We start from the raw sequence: 14,012 nt of genomic DNA on the forward strand, positions 1-14,012 counted from the left end.
TGTGTTCCATACTCTGTATCTTCTTTCTGCTGTCTTATCAAAACTGATCGATTTGGGTATTGCCCCCGTATAGGCTGTTGTTGAAGATGATGAAGTGCGTTTTTGGTCTGAGTGAATCTTGAGGGTGGGATGATCACTCTCCATTTTTGATTCTGCTAAAGGTATGGGCCCATTGGTTGTTACTGTTCCCTTAACTGTAATGTCAGTGCTTCCAGTACTGCTTCCTGAACTTGAACTAGCAGAACTTAGCCGACAAGAAACTTCATCGATAATTCGCTGGGCATCCTTGGTGCGCCTACGCATACCTTTTTGTGACTGTTCAACTAATGATGGATTATGATGGGATGAAACTTCAGATCTGGGATGTTCACGTGCTGATACTTCATTATTTTTCTCTTCCACATTCATACCCAAGATTTCACGTTCAAACTCAATAAGACTGTTTCGTGAAGGGGAACCAACTAGAGATTCTTCAGATGTGTCACTAGGAATGTTAAGGGTTTTAGTTAAATCCTGAGAGAGCAACTCCACTATGCTAGATCTCTGTCGTTGTGTTCCACTGGACTGTGATATAGATGTGCTACTTGTTTCTTGTAAACTGTCCAACAAAGATGATCCTCGGTTGTAATCCCCTTCATCAGGAAGTTTCTTTACTGCAAAGCTTAGTCGACCTTGAGAGCAAAAAAATATTTAGGGAAGAAAATTATGTTCCTTTAATAGTATCAAATAAGATTACACAGAATATTTGTATCTTTGTGTGTTCAGAAGAAGTATGCCTGTACTAATCTTTTTCTGACTAAGATAACAAGAATAGCAATACGTCTCTTCATTGTACCGATACATTCATCTTCAAAATTCAACATTAATTGATACAAGGAAACAAATGTTACTTAAATAAATAAAGAATGCATTTGCCTCATAGTACATTTAGGTACAGATAAATCCAAACTAATTTACAAAGGTTTGTTGTTGTTTGGAGTTTTATGGTACAGGGCAACTAAGCTATCTGCACCAAAAAAATGGTAAACAAATGAAACAAGAGTAAAAATATTATAAAGTGTATGTGGAAATTAAGTTAAAACAAACAGTGACACTGACCAATGTCAGGAAAAAATCCATGGTAAAAATGTGTCTAAAATAGTGCTGTCACCCATGATTGTAATGACTGCATGACAGTAAAATGTGGGCTATTGTAACTGGAGTGTCACACAGACCACAGATTGGCACATCAGTCCTACATAAAAGAAAATGTTAAGTTAAAAAAACTTTGACCAATGTGTAGCCTAGTTAGGATAACTTCCTCCTTCTGATCCTTACAGAAACAAGATGGGCAAAGTCCAATGGAATGTTTTATTTGGAAAAGCTTGTAAATCATGTTGCTTCCTCCAAGTCAACTGCTAACTAGCACAGAGCAGAGCCTTGAATACTGGGCTGTAATGTATGTACGGAACAGGCACAGAAGTCATGGCAGCAGAACAGACAGACTTAGTTGCAGTGTCAGCGAGCTCCTTCCCGTGAATACCAACATAGCTTGGCATCTGGAAAAACTTGATAAAAGTATATGATAAAGAGAAAAGGGCCAGTTGGTTTGGAATATCAGCAAGAATAGGGTAAGAACTAACATGAAGCAACTCCAGAGCTAGTAGAGAACTGAGCAAGTCAATATAAATAGTACAGTTTGTGCACTGAATAGCTTCTATGTGATATAGAGCAAGAGAAATGGCACACAATTTTGCAGTGAACACAAAAACTGTAGAGGGGATCCTGTGTGAAGCCTCAGAATCACAACAAACAATGGCAGAGCCCATACATTCACCTGATTTTGAACCATCTGTATAAATGAGAATGGAAAGATGGTTTGAAAGATGTTTGGCAAATAGAAGACAGTACTTGCAATCAGGAGTATCTACCTTATTCAGATCACTTAAAGAAAGGTCACACTTGGGGATGGGCTGATCAGTGGAGACAGCAACATCATCCAAGGATAAACCCAATTCAGCCAGCTGCACATGGATATGAAGGTCAAAAGGAACAATGGTAGACAATCTATTCTGAAAAAAGCATGGCCCACTGAGAAAGGAGAGCACAACCCCAGGTGGGTAAGGATCACAGTTTTGAAACACAAGGTAAAGACAGTTGCAAATTGCAGTGGTGTATAGGAGGTTCATGACACTCAGTGTACAAACTCTGGACTGGAGAAGTGCAGAAAGCCTCTACAGAGCCAAAGCCTCAGATGTTGAATGGAGTCCAACATCTTCAAGGCCAAGGTTCTGGCAGAACCACTGACATTAGAACCATAATCTAGTTTCAATCAAATGAGGGCATGAAAGATCTTTAGCACAGAACATCAATCTGCTCTCCAAGAGGTGGAAGAGAGGACATGGTGAATGTTCAGTGTCCTTGTACACTTGACATGTAGCTGCCTGATGTGTGGAATGGTCAAATATAAATCTCAAGAACTTTGCCTCAAGGACCACAAAAAGCACTACTCCACGAAGACAGAGCTCGGGATTGGGGTGAACACCCCATTGGTGGCAAAAGTGCATGCAAATAGTTTCAGAGAGAAAAGGTGAAATTGTTTGCTGTGGTCCATTTCTGTAAATAATAGAGGGCAGTCTATAGCTACTGCTTAACAAACCTCACGCTCGACAACTGACACCACAACAAGCACAATAAAGAACCATGACATGATGTCTTCGAGTGCCTGAACCACTGATATTGGAAACATCTGAGAGGATTGGGAAAGTATGGCTGTATTTTACACTTCAGAAAAACTGCCTTGACTATGGCAGATGGACATGGTGATGTAAACATAAAAAATCAGAACATCAGTAGGTAGCATAATTCCATCTTTGCAAGTGAAGGTCTGGTGTACTGCAGAAACACATTGCCTGTAAAAATCTAGAGACTAGGGAATGTTCTTCTAGTCCCTTTTAACAATAACTCCTCTTAAGGAATTCAGGTTAGCAAGGGGAGTAACCTGGATGGGTATATCCCCAATGCTTTTTGAATACAGGAGGAGTTTAGTGTGTTGTGGTGAGGATGTTTCCACCAAATTAGTTCCAGAGTACAACTCCCTTACTGACTTTGGGGAACAAGCAATCCCCTCTAATCTCTTTTGAATAAAAAAAGGGAGACATCTACCCTGAGGATTTCTCAGATAATGAATACAAAATGAGAAATATGGGTACAGAAACCAATTGATGCTGACTGTTGAACAGTCATCAATTTTGAGCATTTACTAATTAATGTTTTTTTTTCAATTTTTATTTATTTTTCTTCACGATTAGAGACATCCATGATAAAGTTAAAACATTTCAGTGCCCACTGTCCCCACCCACCAAGGAGCCATTGCAATACCAAACAAGGATTTTGCAGCAATGCCAGGGTTTTGTGAGCAATATACCCAAACACCAGCATAAGACACAATGTCCACAACACCTGATGAGAACATCCAACACTGGCATTTGGTTGATCCTAGCCTGAGTAGACCAGTCGACTAACCCTGGGGGGCCACCCTAAAATTGTTTGTCTATAGGAATTCAAGTCCTAAGTGGGTGTTAGGGTTGGGCCCCTCAACTACCAGGATCCTCTTCTGTCTTTTACAGGTTGCCATGCATGGCAAATACGAGGGTGGATGTTCAGATCCTAGAGGAAGTAAATTAAAAGTACAGAACCTTCCCTAGGAGGTTCCCTCACCACCTCAAAGGGAATTTACAAAAGGAAAAGCCACCTTGTCTAAACTTAACTCACTCCATTATCATTCCATCAAAAATATACAAGTATCTAATTCAAAAGTAATCCCCTTAATAAGTAAAAACAAATCATACACATTTCAGCTTATTATTTGCTAATTTAATTCTGTGTTTTATGAAACATCTTTTGATCATTAAAATATAAATGTACAAAAACTTTTCATTGACAACTTTTATTATTAAAGTTACATTCAGATTATTAAACATAAAACAGTATCATAACAACATAATAAAGATATATTCATCACTGTTAATTATACTTAATGCTTTTTTGATAAGTAAATTGCTTTTAATTGATCTGAATGAAAAATAGCAGAATTTCACTTTTAGTAATAAACATGTCCAATTGACTAACACTTTATATATACTAGAACTATAACATTATTTACTGAACTATGTGAGCTTTTTCACATAAACTAATGCACACACTATATAATAAATACAAGGAAAGAATAGCTTCTGGTTTCAATGGTACAGACAAACATCTACATGAATGATTAGGCTTTTATAATATTTGGAGTCTTCCATAGAACTTTCATAGATGCTGAACCTCAAAATGACACAAAATATAACACAGGTCAAGTTAATGCCATCAATATAATCTGATGGAATGTGGTAAAAATGAAGAGGTATTATGGATTTCTACCCTTAGTCCTGTGTTCATTCAAACCCTAGCCAATACTTGATGTTGTTTCAGCCTTACACTTTTTTCCATCATGGGACAACTTCAAAATCATATTCTCCATGACTATAATTTTTTGAAATTATTATTGACTTTTTTAATCTTTTTGAGTTACGTCCAAATAATTTCACCTTATTGACTTCAGTTTGTAAAAGTAGGTGATGCTGATTAACTGACATCCATATCCCTAAAAATAACTCTCTAAAGAATCTCATCTCAACCATTCTTATCTTGTGAAAGCAGTAATGATGTATTATGAGGTGCTGACAAACACTGTTCCATTAAGGACACATAGAACCACAACCCTAAAAAAAAAAAACAGAAAAATACTTTTCACTGTCCATTATCACACTGTTTATCAGATCCATCTTTAATTAATTTGTTGTTAAAAAAACAGATATAAGCACTGAAAGGCTGTGCAAGTTTTCTGATGTCATTTTAAAATAGGTTAGACACATTAGAATACACTTGTGGCCAAGCCAATTCTCCTGATGTTTTATCCCTATGATATTAATCTAATGAAAAATGAATTTCTTCTACTTATTTGTAACATGATTATTTTAAAATAGTATTGATTCAGGTTTTCATCCTTATATATTCTTGTATGTTTAAACACCTTTAATACAGATGGACAGTGATTTTACTGTATTAAACCATCTGATTGGGTCCATCATTTGTTAACTATACCAGATAAAAATAAACAAATACTTGAGAATAACTTGTTTTTATATGACAGCATCACATGATGCCACATCTCATATGAAAGTACAACATACTATAGTTTATGATGAGTTTCAAGTTAAAGCAATCAAAAATTAATTTCATGAAGAGAATCTTGATGGTTTTCTTTAACCACATATTAAAAGGTTGACCTAAGTTCTTTAAGAACTTTGTATTTGTATCCATAAAAAAACAACACATCAAATTTTCAATACTAGTCTGTGCAATGATGAATGCATATTCACTAATTGCAAGTACTACTAGACCAAAGTCAGAAGTATTTGAAATTTCATGAAGTAGTTAAAGTTCAAAACCATTATACCATAGTAAATTTTATATTACCCAAACTTTGCATGCTTGCCATATTATCTTGAAGAATACCATCTGGTGTGATATCACCTTCTTTTGAAGAGAAGTAGTTTGTGGAGAAGTTTCCGGTAGGGGTGAGGTCATCATAAATTCCATTATTTACTATTCTGAAGAAGAAAAAAAAAAGGAAGATAAAATTTATACTTGCTTTATAAGATCCCATTATAAACTAAAGCTAACAAATAATGGGGACAAAAACTGTGAGCTTAGTTTATATTTTGCTTCAGAAAACTCTTTCATGAAGATCCCATCTTTGTGTTTCTACTGACAATTAACTTTCTTTCATTAGATACTACAAATGTACTTTATTATGAGTTTAGTTAAGATATTTTACTTGCTGAAGATTTAGTGATAATTCATAAATTTTATTCATATATGTTAGTACCACAGTGAACTGATAACAATGACCAGAACAAAATTATAGTTCTCTTGTGTAACTTATAATCACTCATGACTGTCCCCTGCTGATACAGCAGTAAGCCTACAGATTTGCAATGCTAAAATCAGAGGTTTTATTCCCCTCAGTGAACTCAGATAGCCTGATGAGGTTTTACTATAAAAAAACACCAACACCAATCATGACCAAAACTGATTCACAAGTACATGCTTAGAAACTTTAAAACACAAAAATGTATACATAAAAATATATCCTACTTTTCACCCAGCAATTATCAAAATTCACTTTTTATTTTTTATTTTTACTTTCTTCAACCAAACAATTCTAACATTAAACAAAGTATTAATTTATACATATGTACCAAATGTATTTACACTGTTGGTACACCATACAGTGTTTCTTTTCTATACCTGTACATCACACACTCATACTGAAGTAAGAATAGTTGCTCTGAGAACTAACATTACAATATACAATCCATTAACAAGTACAACGTTAAAGCAGTGAAAGCTATTTTTTCTGGGGAGGGGTGGGGGCATTCATGCATCTTAAGTGTTTCACAGAAAATATCCCATTCCTGTATTTTCCATTTACATAAAACAGCAGCAATCTATTTCTTCTTTTAGTATACAACAAGTTGTGAAAACAATATATAATAAAACTAAGTAATTATAATTAAACTGGAATAAGTCTAAATTACTTTTTTCTTTTAAAATGACTTCACATTGTAACAAGAGACTAAGTTTGTTTATTCTGAACAGCTTTAAAATCGTAACATTATACATCTATTCATACTTAAATTTGAATATTTTATTTCTCTTTGAACTACATCTAAGTAATATTCCTGCCATACAAGTTGTAAACTGCATTAAATAATCCAGCAAAGAAGCCAATAATAACACACAAAATGCAAACAACCTTCTATAACTACCACAATTTTTTCTGGCTTTCTGCCTGTTTGGCTAAGGTTGGTTGTGCTTCAGGTGGGAATAAAGCCTGAATTGAAAGTAAAATAGACAAATCTCTGCAAAGCAAAAAAATTAATGTGACATGTCATTTGGTGGAATATGGCTTTCTATTGGTTATAAATAATATAGTACTAAACATAAGGAAGAGCTACTGCTAATTTCACAAAGACAAATAAACAAATCTCTGTAAAGCAAAAAGTTAATGTGACATGTCATTTAATAGATTAAAACTTTGGCTTTCTATTGGTTATAAATATAGTATTAAACATCATAAACAGCTGTTGTTAATTTCTCAAAGACAGAATGTGACAGGTGGGTGTGGCAAGAGTGGTTTGACTTTCTATATTATGGCTTTATAACCAAATAAGATTGAATGCTATAAAAACTATTCATTTCTCAAGTGATGACAATATTATAATGAATAATTAACATTAAATTTCATATTTGACAGAGAGATGGTAAAGAAAATAGTATAAATTCTGAATATCACTCAATATAATGTTGTGGCATGCTTAGAAATGATGCTTGTAGCAAAAGGGTAATTAGTCACTAAACATATTTTTATTATTAGATACTAATCACTTAAAAGATTTTATTCTATATTTTGGCTGTTAAAAAACCTGCTAAGTAATATCTATAAATGAAAATAATAGCTAATTGATAACCAGTCTTAATATTAATTTATGTTCAAATCTAGTTACATATATTTACAAGTAAACAAAAATAGATCTGGTTTGTTTTGAATTTTGTGCAAAGCTGCACAAGGGTTATCTACTACCTGTGCCTAATTTAGCAGTGTAAGCCTAGAGGGAAAGTGGCTAGTCATCACCACTCATCACCAACTCTTGGGCTACTCTTTTAAAAACAAATAGTGGGATTGACCACTACATTATAACGTCCCCTACAGCTGAAAGGGTGAGCATTTTTGGTGTGATGGAGATTCAAACCCACAAACCTCAGGTTACAAGTCCCATAAATGCCAGGTCATGCTGGGCCCATCAATCTGGTAATGAGTATATATTGTTTTCAATCTTTTAATTATAAAGATTAAAATACATTGTTTCAGCAGCTAGGTATCTTTGCTGTCAATGCCATTTTGAGTATAACTCCAATAATATCTTTTGATATTTGTCCCAGCTAAACAAACTTAGTCCTGGATCCATATACTAGTTAACAATATAAAATAATATCTATGAAAAAAATTATAAAAACTAAAAATAAACATTTTAACTTATACTAATGAAAGTACCATTCAAGAAAAATTAAATATTTTTAGTATAACCAGAGTTCTTATGAAAACTTACACATCATTTTGTTGAGTAGTAACATCTACAGAAAGTGGATCAAACATTTTTGACGAACGAGTCTGGTTTCTGACATGTAATGTAGTTGAAGATGGATGTCTTAAACAATTAGGTTCAGCTGCATCTGAAAGAATAAGTGATTAATAACAAACATTTGCTCTATCAATAACGTACTGCTTTTATAAAATTATTTAAATTTTGGTGTAAATAAAAATTACTTTAAAATTAATGTGGCTATTTAAAGACAATAGCAGTTTGAGAACATTGCCCAAGTTCTCCTGACATCACCAACCTAGTAACATAATACTTTTGATCACATACAATAATGTGTAACACAGTTTCTTCTAAAACAGTTAAAATTAATAAAGTACACAAGTATTCCTAGAAAATAATAGCTATTTTTAGTCAACAAATATTGTTTTCACTTTTCTAATACATTAATTTCAATAACACACTGTACATTACAGCATCTCTGTAATAAAATATCCAAATGCTATATTCAAAGCTCTTCAACAAGCTCATCATAAGATGGAAGATAAGAGTTAAAGCTCACTTTAAAAGTCATTATAAATTTTTATTCAACACACAGATAATAGAGGGCCATTAATTTGTGATGAATTTTATGACAAATGCACAAAGCCAAAAATTTCTTGCATACCTTCTATAACTGGTTGGAAACCAACCGAAGTGTGTTGTTGGTCACCAGATAGGACAGTCACATGAACCCTTGGAGGAAACAATGCAGATGAGGTTGGTTGAGAGGGATCTTTCAGTACACGATCTGGTGATCGTAACAAGTATTTATTCATTGACTTAGCAGTTTCACCAACAACTAAAAGACTTCTGCTGACTGTAACAAAGAATTTTCTAAGTGTTTTCACATAACTATTTACAATTATAAGTTCCTAAAAGAAATGAAAGTGGACATATACAAAAGAACAAACTACAAACCAATGATCTCTTATTTGAATCATTAACTCTTTCATCAAACTACCATATTAAGGTTACATAACTCTCATCAAATTTCCTTCCAAAAGTAAAACTAATAGATGGGAATTGTTTGACACTTGAGACATTTCTTAAAGGCTGGTAATTCAGAAAAATATTTAATTTTGATTTATTCCCACTATTTTTACTACAATTGCATTATTTAATGTAGTTAATTTCACTCAGACTTTGAATAGTCAAGTGTAAAGTCATTTGATGTTATAAAAAAATTTGTTTTTTCTATCTTCAATTTTCAAATTTCATTTGAATAACCTCTAAAACCTCCTAAATGAATATCAATTTTTTAAAGGTAAATATTTACATTTTCATTTTCTCCATCATATTGCACTAATTGTAGCTATTAATCAACAACATACAGTGCAATCAAGAGTTTGAAATTAAGAAAAAAAACATGTACACTCCTTTTAACTCTTGGTCAAATAATCTTAAAATATTTCCTTTTGGTTATATTTGTAATTTCAGGTCTTGACTTTTTTCACTTAGTGTATTTTTAACATTTTGCTTTAATTTACTATTCTTCATGACACATACCAATGGGTTCCTTTAGGGCATATTATAGTATCTATGGCACAGACACATAGGTCTACGACAAAATGTTTTCACACACTTGTAGTAAGTTAGCTCTCACAAACTGAGGTGAAGTTTGGTTTACATTACAAAATTATAAAACCTTTCAAGTACGAATTTTAAAGCATAAACCAAAAGTAAAACCTAAATACTGCATGTAATTAATATGTGTTTAAGCAAAATACAACTAAGTGCTAGCAAGGACGAAATCAGCAAACAATATTTCAGCTGTTTGATGTAGTTGATAATGAATATTGTGTGTCAGCTTTACGGTAACAACTAGATGAATAATTTAAAATGAGCTCTTACTACTGATTATAAACATGTCACTAAAATAGGTACATGTGGCTTGAAACATGTCTGTATAAAAAGGTGGATGTGGCTTGAGTCAAGGGTTGAGCAGATTTGCTTTTTTTTGTGATTTCTGTGTTGATGTACAAGAACATGATTAAAAATGGATAGAGAATACTGCACAAATAGATTCAATCTAAACGTACATGTTCATTATACATGACCTATTCAAGTAATATTGATGAAATGTTTTAAGATCTGTGATTACTGGTGCATTATGTGACAACAAAATTGAAGTACTATTATTTAAAGATTTCTTTGGAAATAAAGGGATTCAATCTAGCATACTATAAAACTTTGAATGATGACATATACGATAATGCTAATTTCATTAGAATATATGAATAGTGATGTTGTCTCATTAAATTTAAGGTAACTCGGTGAAACCTCATGACTTGAGCAGAAAGGAATTTAAAAAGAGTACAATCAATATAAAAAGGTTATTGCATTGGCAGTTACATTATTGTAATAGTAATCCTTATGAATGTACATAGTTGGAATGGTACAATATCAATGGCACTGTAATTACCTTGCTGGTACCAGCTGAAGTTATTAAAGGAAACAATTATGATAGTATAGCAGCAATGGTACTATAAATACCTTGCTGATACTAAGATAATAAAAATGAAAGGACAGAGTTGTGATAGTGCAATGGTAATGGTACTATACAGCTTACTTTTATGAATGAAAATCATGAAAAAACATACACAGTTTTAATGCTACAACAGCAATGGTAACATGAATACCAACTGAAATTAAGATAAAGAAATACAGAGATATGAAAATACAATGCACAAAAACTGTTCAAACAAAAAAAAACTCAAAGATCCTTCTTACACTTTATAATTTTCAAATTAATATGATTTAAATTTACTGAAGGATAAAAATAGACCATCAACTGATGTCAAAGCATAAAAAGTTTTAGCTTCTGACATACTTCTCAATTTTTTAACATCACAATCTTTCTTTTTTTATCACCTTGCTGGACAGGTAACTTATGAAATTCATTAATTTTTACCAAAAGCAATTTAAATGTTATTGAACAGGAATTAGTATGTACACAGATTAAACTTCTTTAGTCCTCTATCTACAGGTATCTTTTTTTGTTCATGCCAAAGTTTTAATGAGTTACATTCAAAATTCAATTAAACTACTTCCCTTTATGACATACCATTAAATATAGTATAAAAATGTAGCTAACAAGTCACATTGTAGTAGTACATAGTTTTACTTTTATAAAGTAATATTAAAAAAACAAACTTGAATTTCCATTAGTGTCAGAATTGAGACATTAGCTCTAAGGCATACCCTCTTCTCTAATTTATCAACCTTCCACTTTCCAAGAAGTACAAAATTTAACACACATTACTCATTTTAATATTGTCATTACTCAGGCAAAGCATAGTTTTCAGAGCCCTCAATCTTATTTGGTTACAGAGCTATTTAATCGAAAACTAGATCCTTTTTGCCACCCCTACAGTCCACATCCTTTCTTTTAGAAATTGCTAATGGTTCTCTCTGATATTCAATGCTATAGTATTTATAACCAGTAAAAAGCAATGGTTTCATCTAGAAAATGATGTATCATGTCATTTTCCATAAAGAGAATTGTCAATGTGGCTTTCAGTTCAAGCTCAATTCTCAAGAGTTAGAAAGCCACAAAAATAGTGATAGTCATAAGACATTGTTTGTTGCACACTAGTATTCTATGTTCCTTGGTTCATTACTCAATTATATAAATTACTTAGGACTGTACAACCATTAGTATAAAAATGTAGGGTTAAGCATCATCAGCAACTGGTAGCAAAAATAAGTTTTTCTTCTTTTTCCATGTTTATATTTATTATTATAAAAGTACATAAAGTATGAAAATAGGAAACTTTTTATGCTAGTTAAGGTTAAATGAAATAAATAATAATAAAATTATTTCACAAGTAGCTCTTGTGTAATGAAATTTGATGAGATACACTTTTGCCAAATGATTTACAACTTATATTGGCATGAATAGTAAGACAGAGTTCAAAGAGAATTAAAACAATAACATTTAAGCATAAATAGATATATACTATTATGAATTTAAAGCTAGTTAGAATAAAAAATGTTTCATATTACAACTTGAAGAAATTCTAGAAGAAAAAAAGGGTAATTTAGATTTACTTTAATTTTTCTTTGGTGGTTACGAAGTCAGTCAAATCAACCAACTTTGTATAAAAGTTAGGGTAGAGAAAACAGATATAAAGTTTCAGAGATTATGCTTATAAAATGTGTGATTTTTGAGACAGAGAAAAGCATTTTTGATCTTAATATTGAAATAATTTAGAACTCGGATTAGTATACAGAAATATTCATGGACAAATTTTAAGTAAAAATACTTCATTGAATAAAAATCTGGTTTTTTGGGTGTAACAGACTTGTCATGTTTACTAAAAGTCTGCCAAAGTTTGTAAAGATACAAAAAGTTCATTACAAGTTAAAGTATGGAAAGTATAATGAGTATAAAAGTAGTAATGAGGTTTGTTAAGCATTGTGATAAAGTTAAAACAAAAGTTAAGGTTGGTTTGAAAAGTAACAAACTTTTCCCACATTTTCAGAGCACACACGACTTAGTTTGATCAAACAGACACAGAAGAAATTAAACATTTTACAGAATGTATTCAATGCACAATAATATAACACCAGGTAGCGCTACTTCATCTGGTGAACTAACAAATAAAAAATGTTTGAGAGCATATTAGTTTAAGAAAATTTCCAACACTGATATACACTGCTTTGGTTTGGAGTACTTCATTAATTATGTAACGATCAAGCAGTTCTGGAACTATCAGATTCTCAACTTAACATCTGTAAGTGAGATAGACCCACTGTTTTTCTTTAACAACATTTTAAGAACACAAACAGTATCAAGTTGTTTTTCTTAAAAAGAGCTGTTAATTTTCATTATAAATCTGAGAAGCATGTAGTGAATAAGTGAAAATTTATGTTATTCACTTTACAGTTTGTAAAAACAGGTCATTTGGTTTCAACATACCAGCATATGTTTCACTGTCATCAACATCACGTGGATCCAATCTTGGAACATCTACACCAGAAGAACTTTCGTTTTCAATTTCAGACCGAGCAGTATCATCTGACCGAGCAACACTAGCTGTATCATCAGTATCAAGTTCAAGGAGTCTTTCTGTATCAGATGCTAAAACATCCATACTCCAAGCATCACTCTGGCTGGCTGTTTCAGAAGTATCCAATATTCCTAGTGGCTGTCAGAGACAGAAATTAATAGTGGAACTTACTCTTCCATTCACCTTGTATATTTTAATAATTAAGAAACAAAGACCTGACACTCTCAGTAGGCTGTTGAGACTAGAGTTAAATACTTTGAAATCAGAATAACATATTTTAAATAAATAAACCATATCATTCTACACAATTAACACACACATTTACAGTCAGTTAAAAAAGGCAAACTAGGATCTTGCTTTATATTTACAACTGTTATTGTTCCATAAATAGCTTACAGCATCTATGATTTAATACAATCCATAAAACATTATTAACAAAGCATGTGTATATGGATACATGTAAATGTATACACCCTATGATACTTAGATCATTAAACCTGCCTCTGTTATATAAAACTCAACACAGAAAGTACCTTAACCCTTTTGGCGCTGAATAAAAAATTGTAATGTTTGGCATGGAGCTGCATATATATTTTTGATACTTCAACTAATTATGGTATCAGTAATAAAAGCATGATATCTCGGCAATAACTCAACAAAAGTTCCTGAATTTTCAGTGATGGTACCCAATACTATACATGTTAAATTCAATACATAAGAATAACAGGAATAAAGGAAGACACCCTGATACACAACAAAGAAGTGCCATGTA

At 32.3% G+C, this 14,012-nt stretch overlaps 1 protein-coding gene across 11 annotated transcripts in view; it reads right to left on the reverse strand.

Annotated features, from left to right (window-relative positions):
• Gapvd1 (GTPase activating protein and VPS9 domains 1) overlaps positions 1-14,012 on the reverse strand; it is an 85,560-nt gene that overhangs the window by 26,416 nt on the left and 45,132 nt on the right. For 10 of the 11 annotated variants that reach the window (XM_076497638.1, XM_076497639.1, XM_076497633.1 and 7 more), the window contains 5 exons: positions 13,150-13,378; positions 8,854-9,045; positions 8,196-8,319; positions 5,500-5,633; positions 13-671 (listed from right to left, as the gene is read on the reverse strand). In XM_076497638.1, the coding sequence (XP_076353753.1) occupies positions 13-671; positions 5,500-5,633; positions 8,196-8,319; positions 8,854-9,045; positions 13,150-13,378 (1,338 nt within the window). The remainder of the gene's footprint in view (positions 1-12; positions 672-5,499; positions 5,634-8,195; positions 8,320-8,853; positions 9,046-13,149; positions 13,379-14,012) is intronic. The other variant, XM_076497631.1, reaches the window with a different exon arrangement.

Source organism: Tachypleus tridentatus, chromosome 4, assembly GCF_004210375.1.
Source record: "Tachypleus tridentatus isolate NWPU-2018 chromosome 4, ASM421037v1, whole genome shotgun sequence".
Classification (NCBI taxonomy): Eukaryota; Metazoa; Arthropoda; class Merostomata; order Xiphosura; family Limulidae; genus Tachypleus; species Tachypleus tridentatus.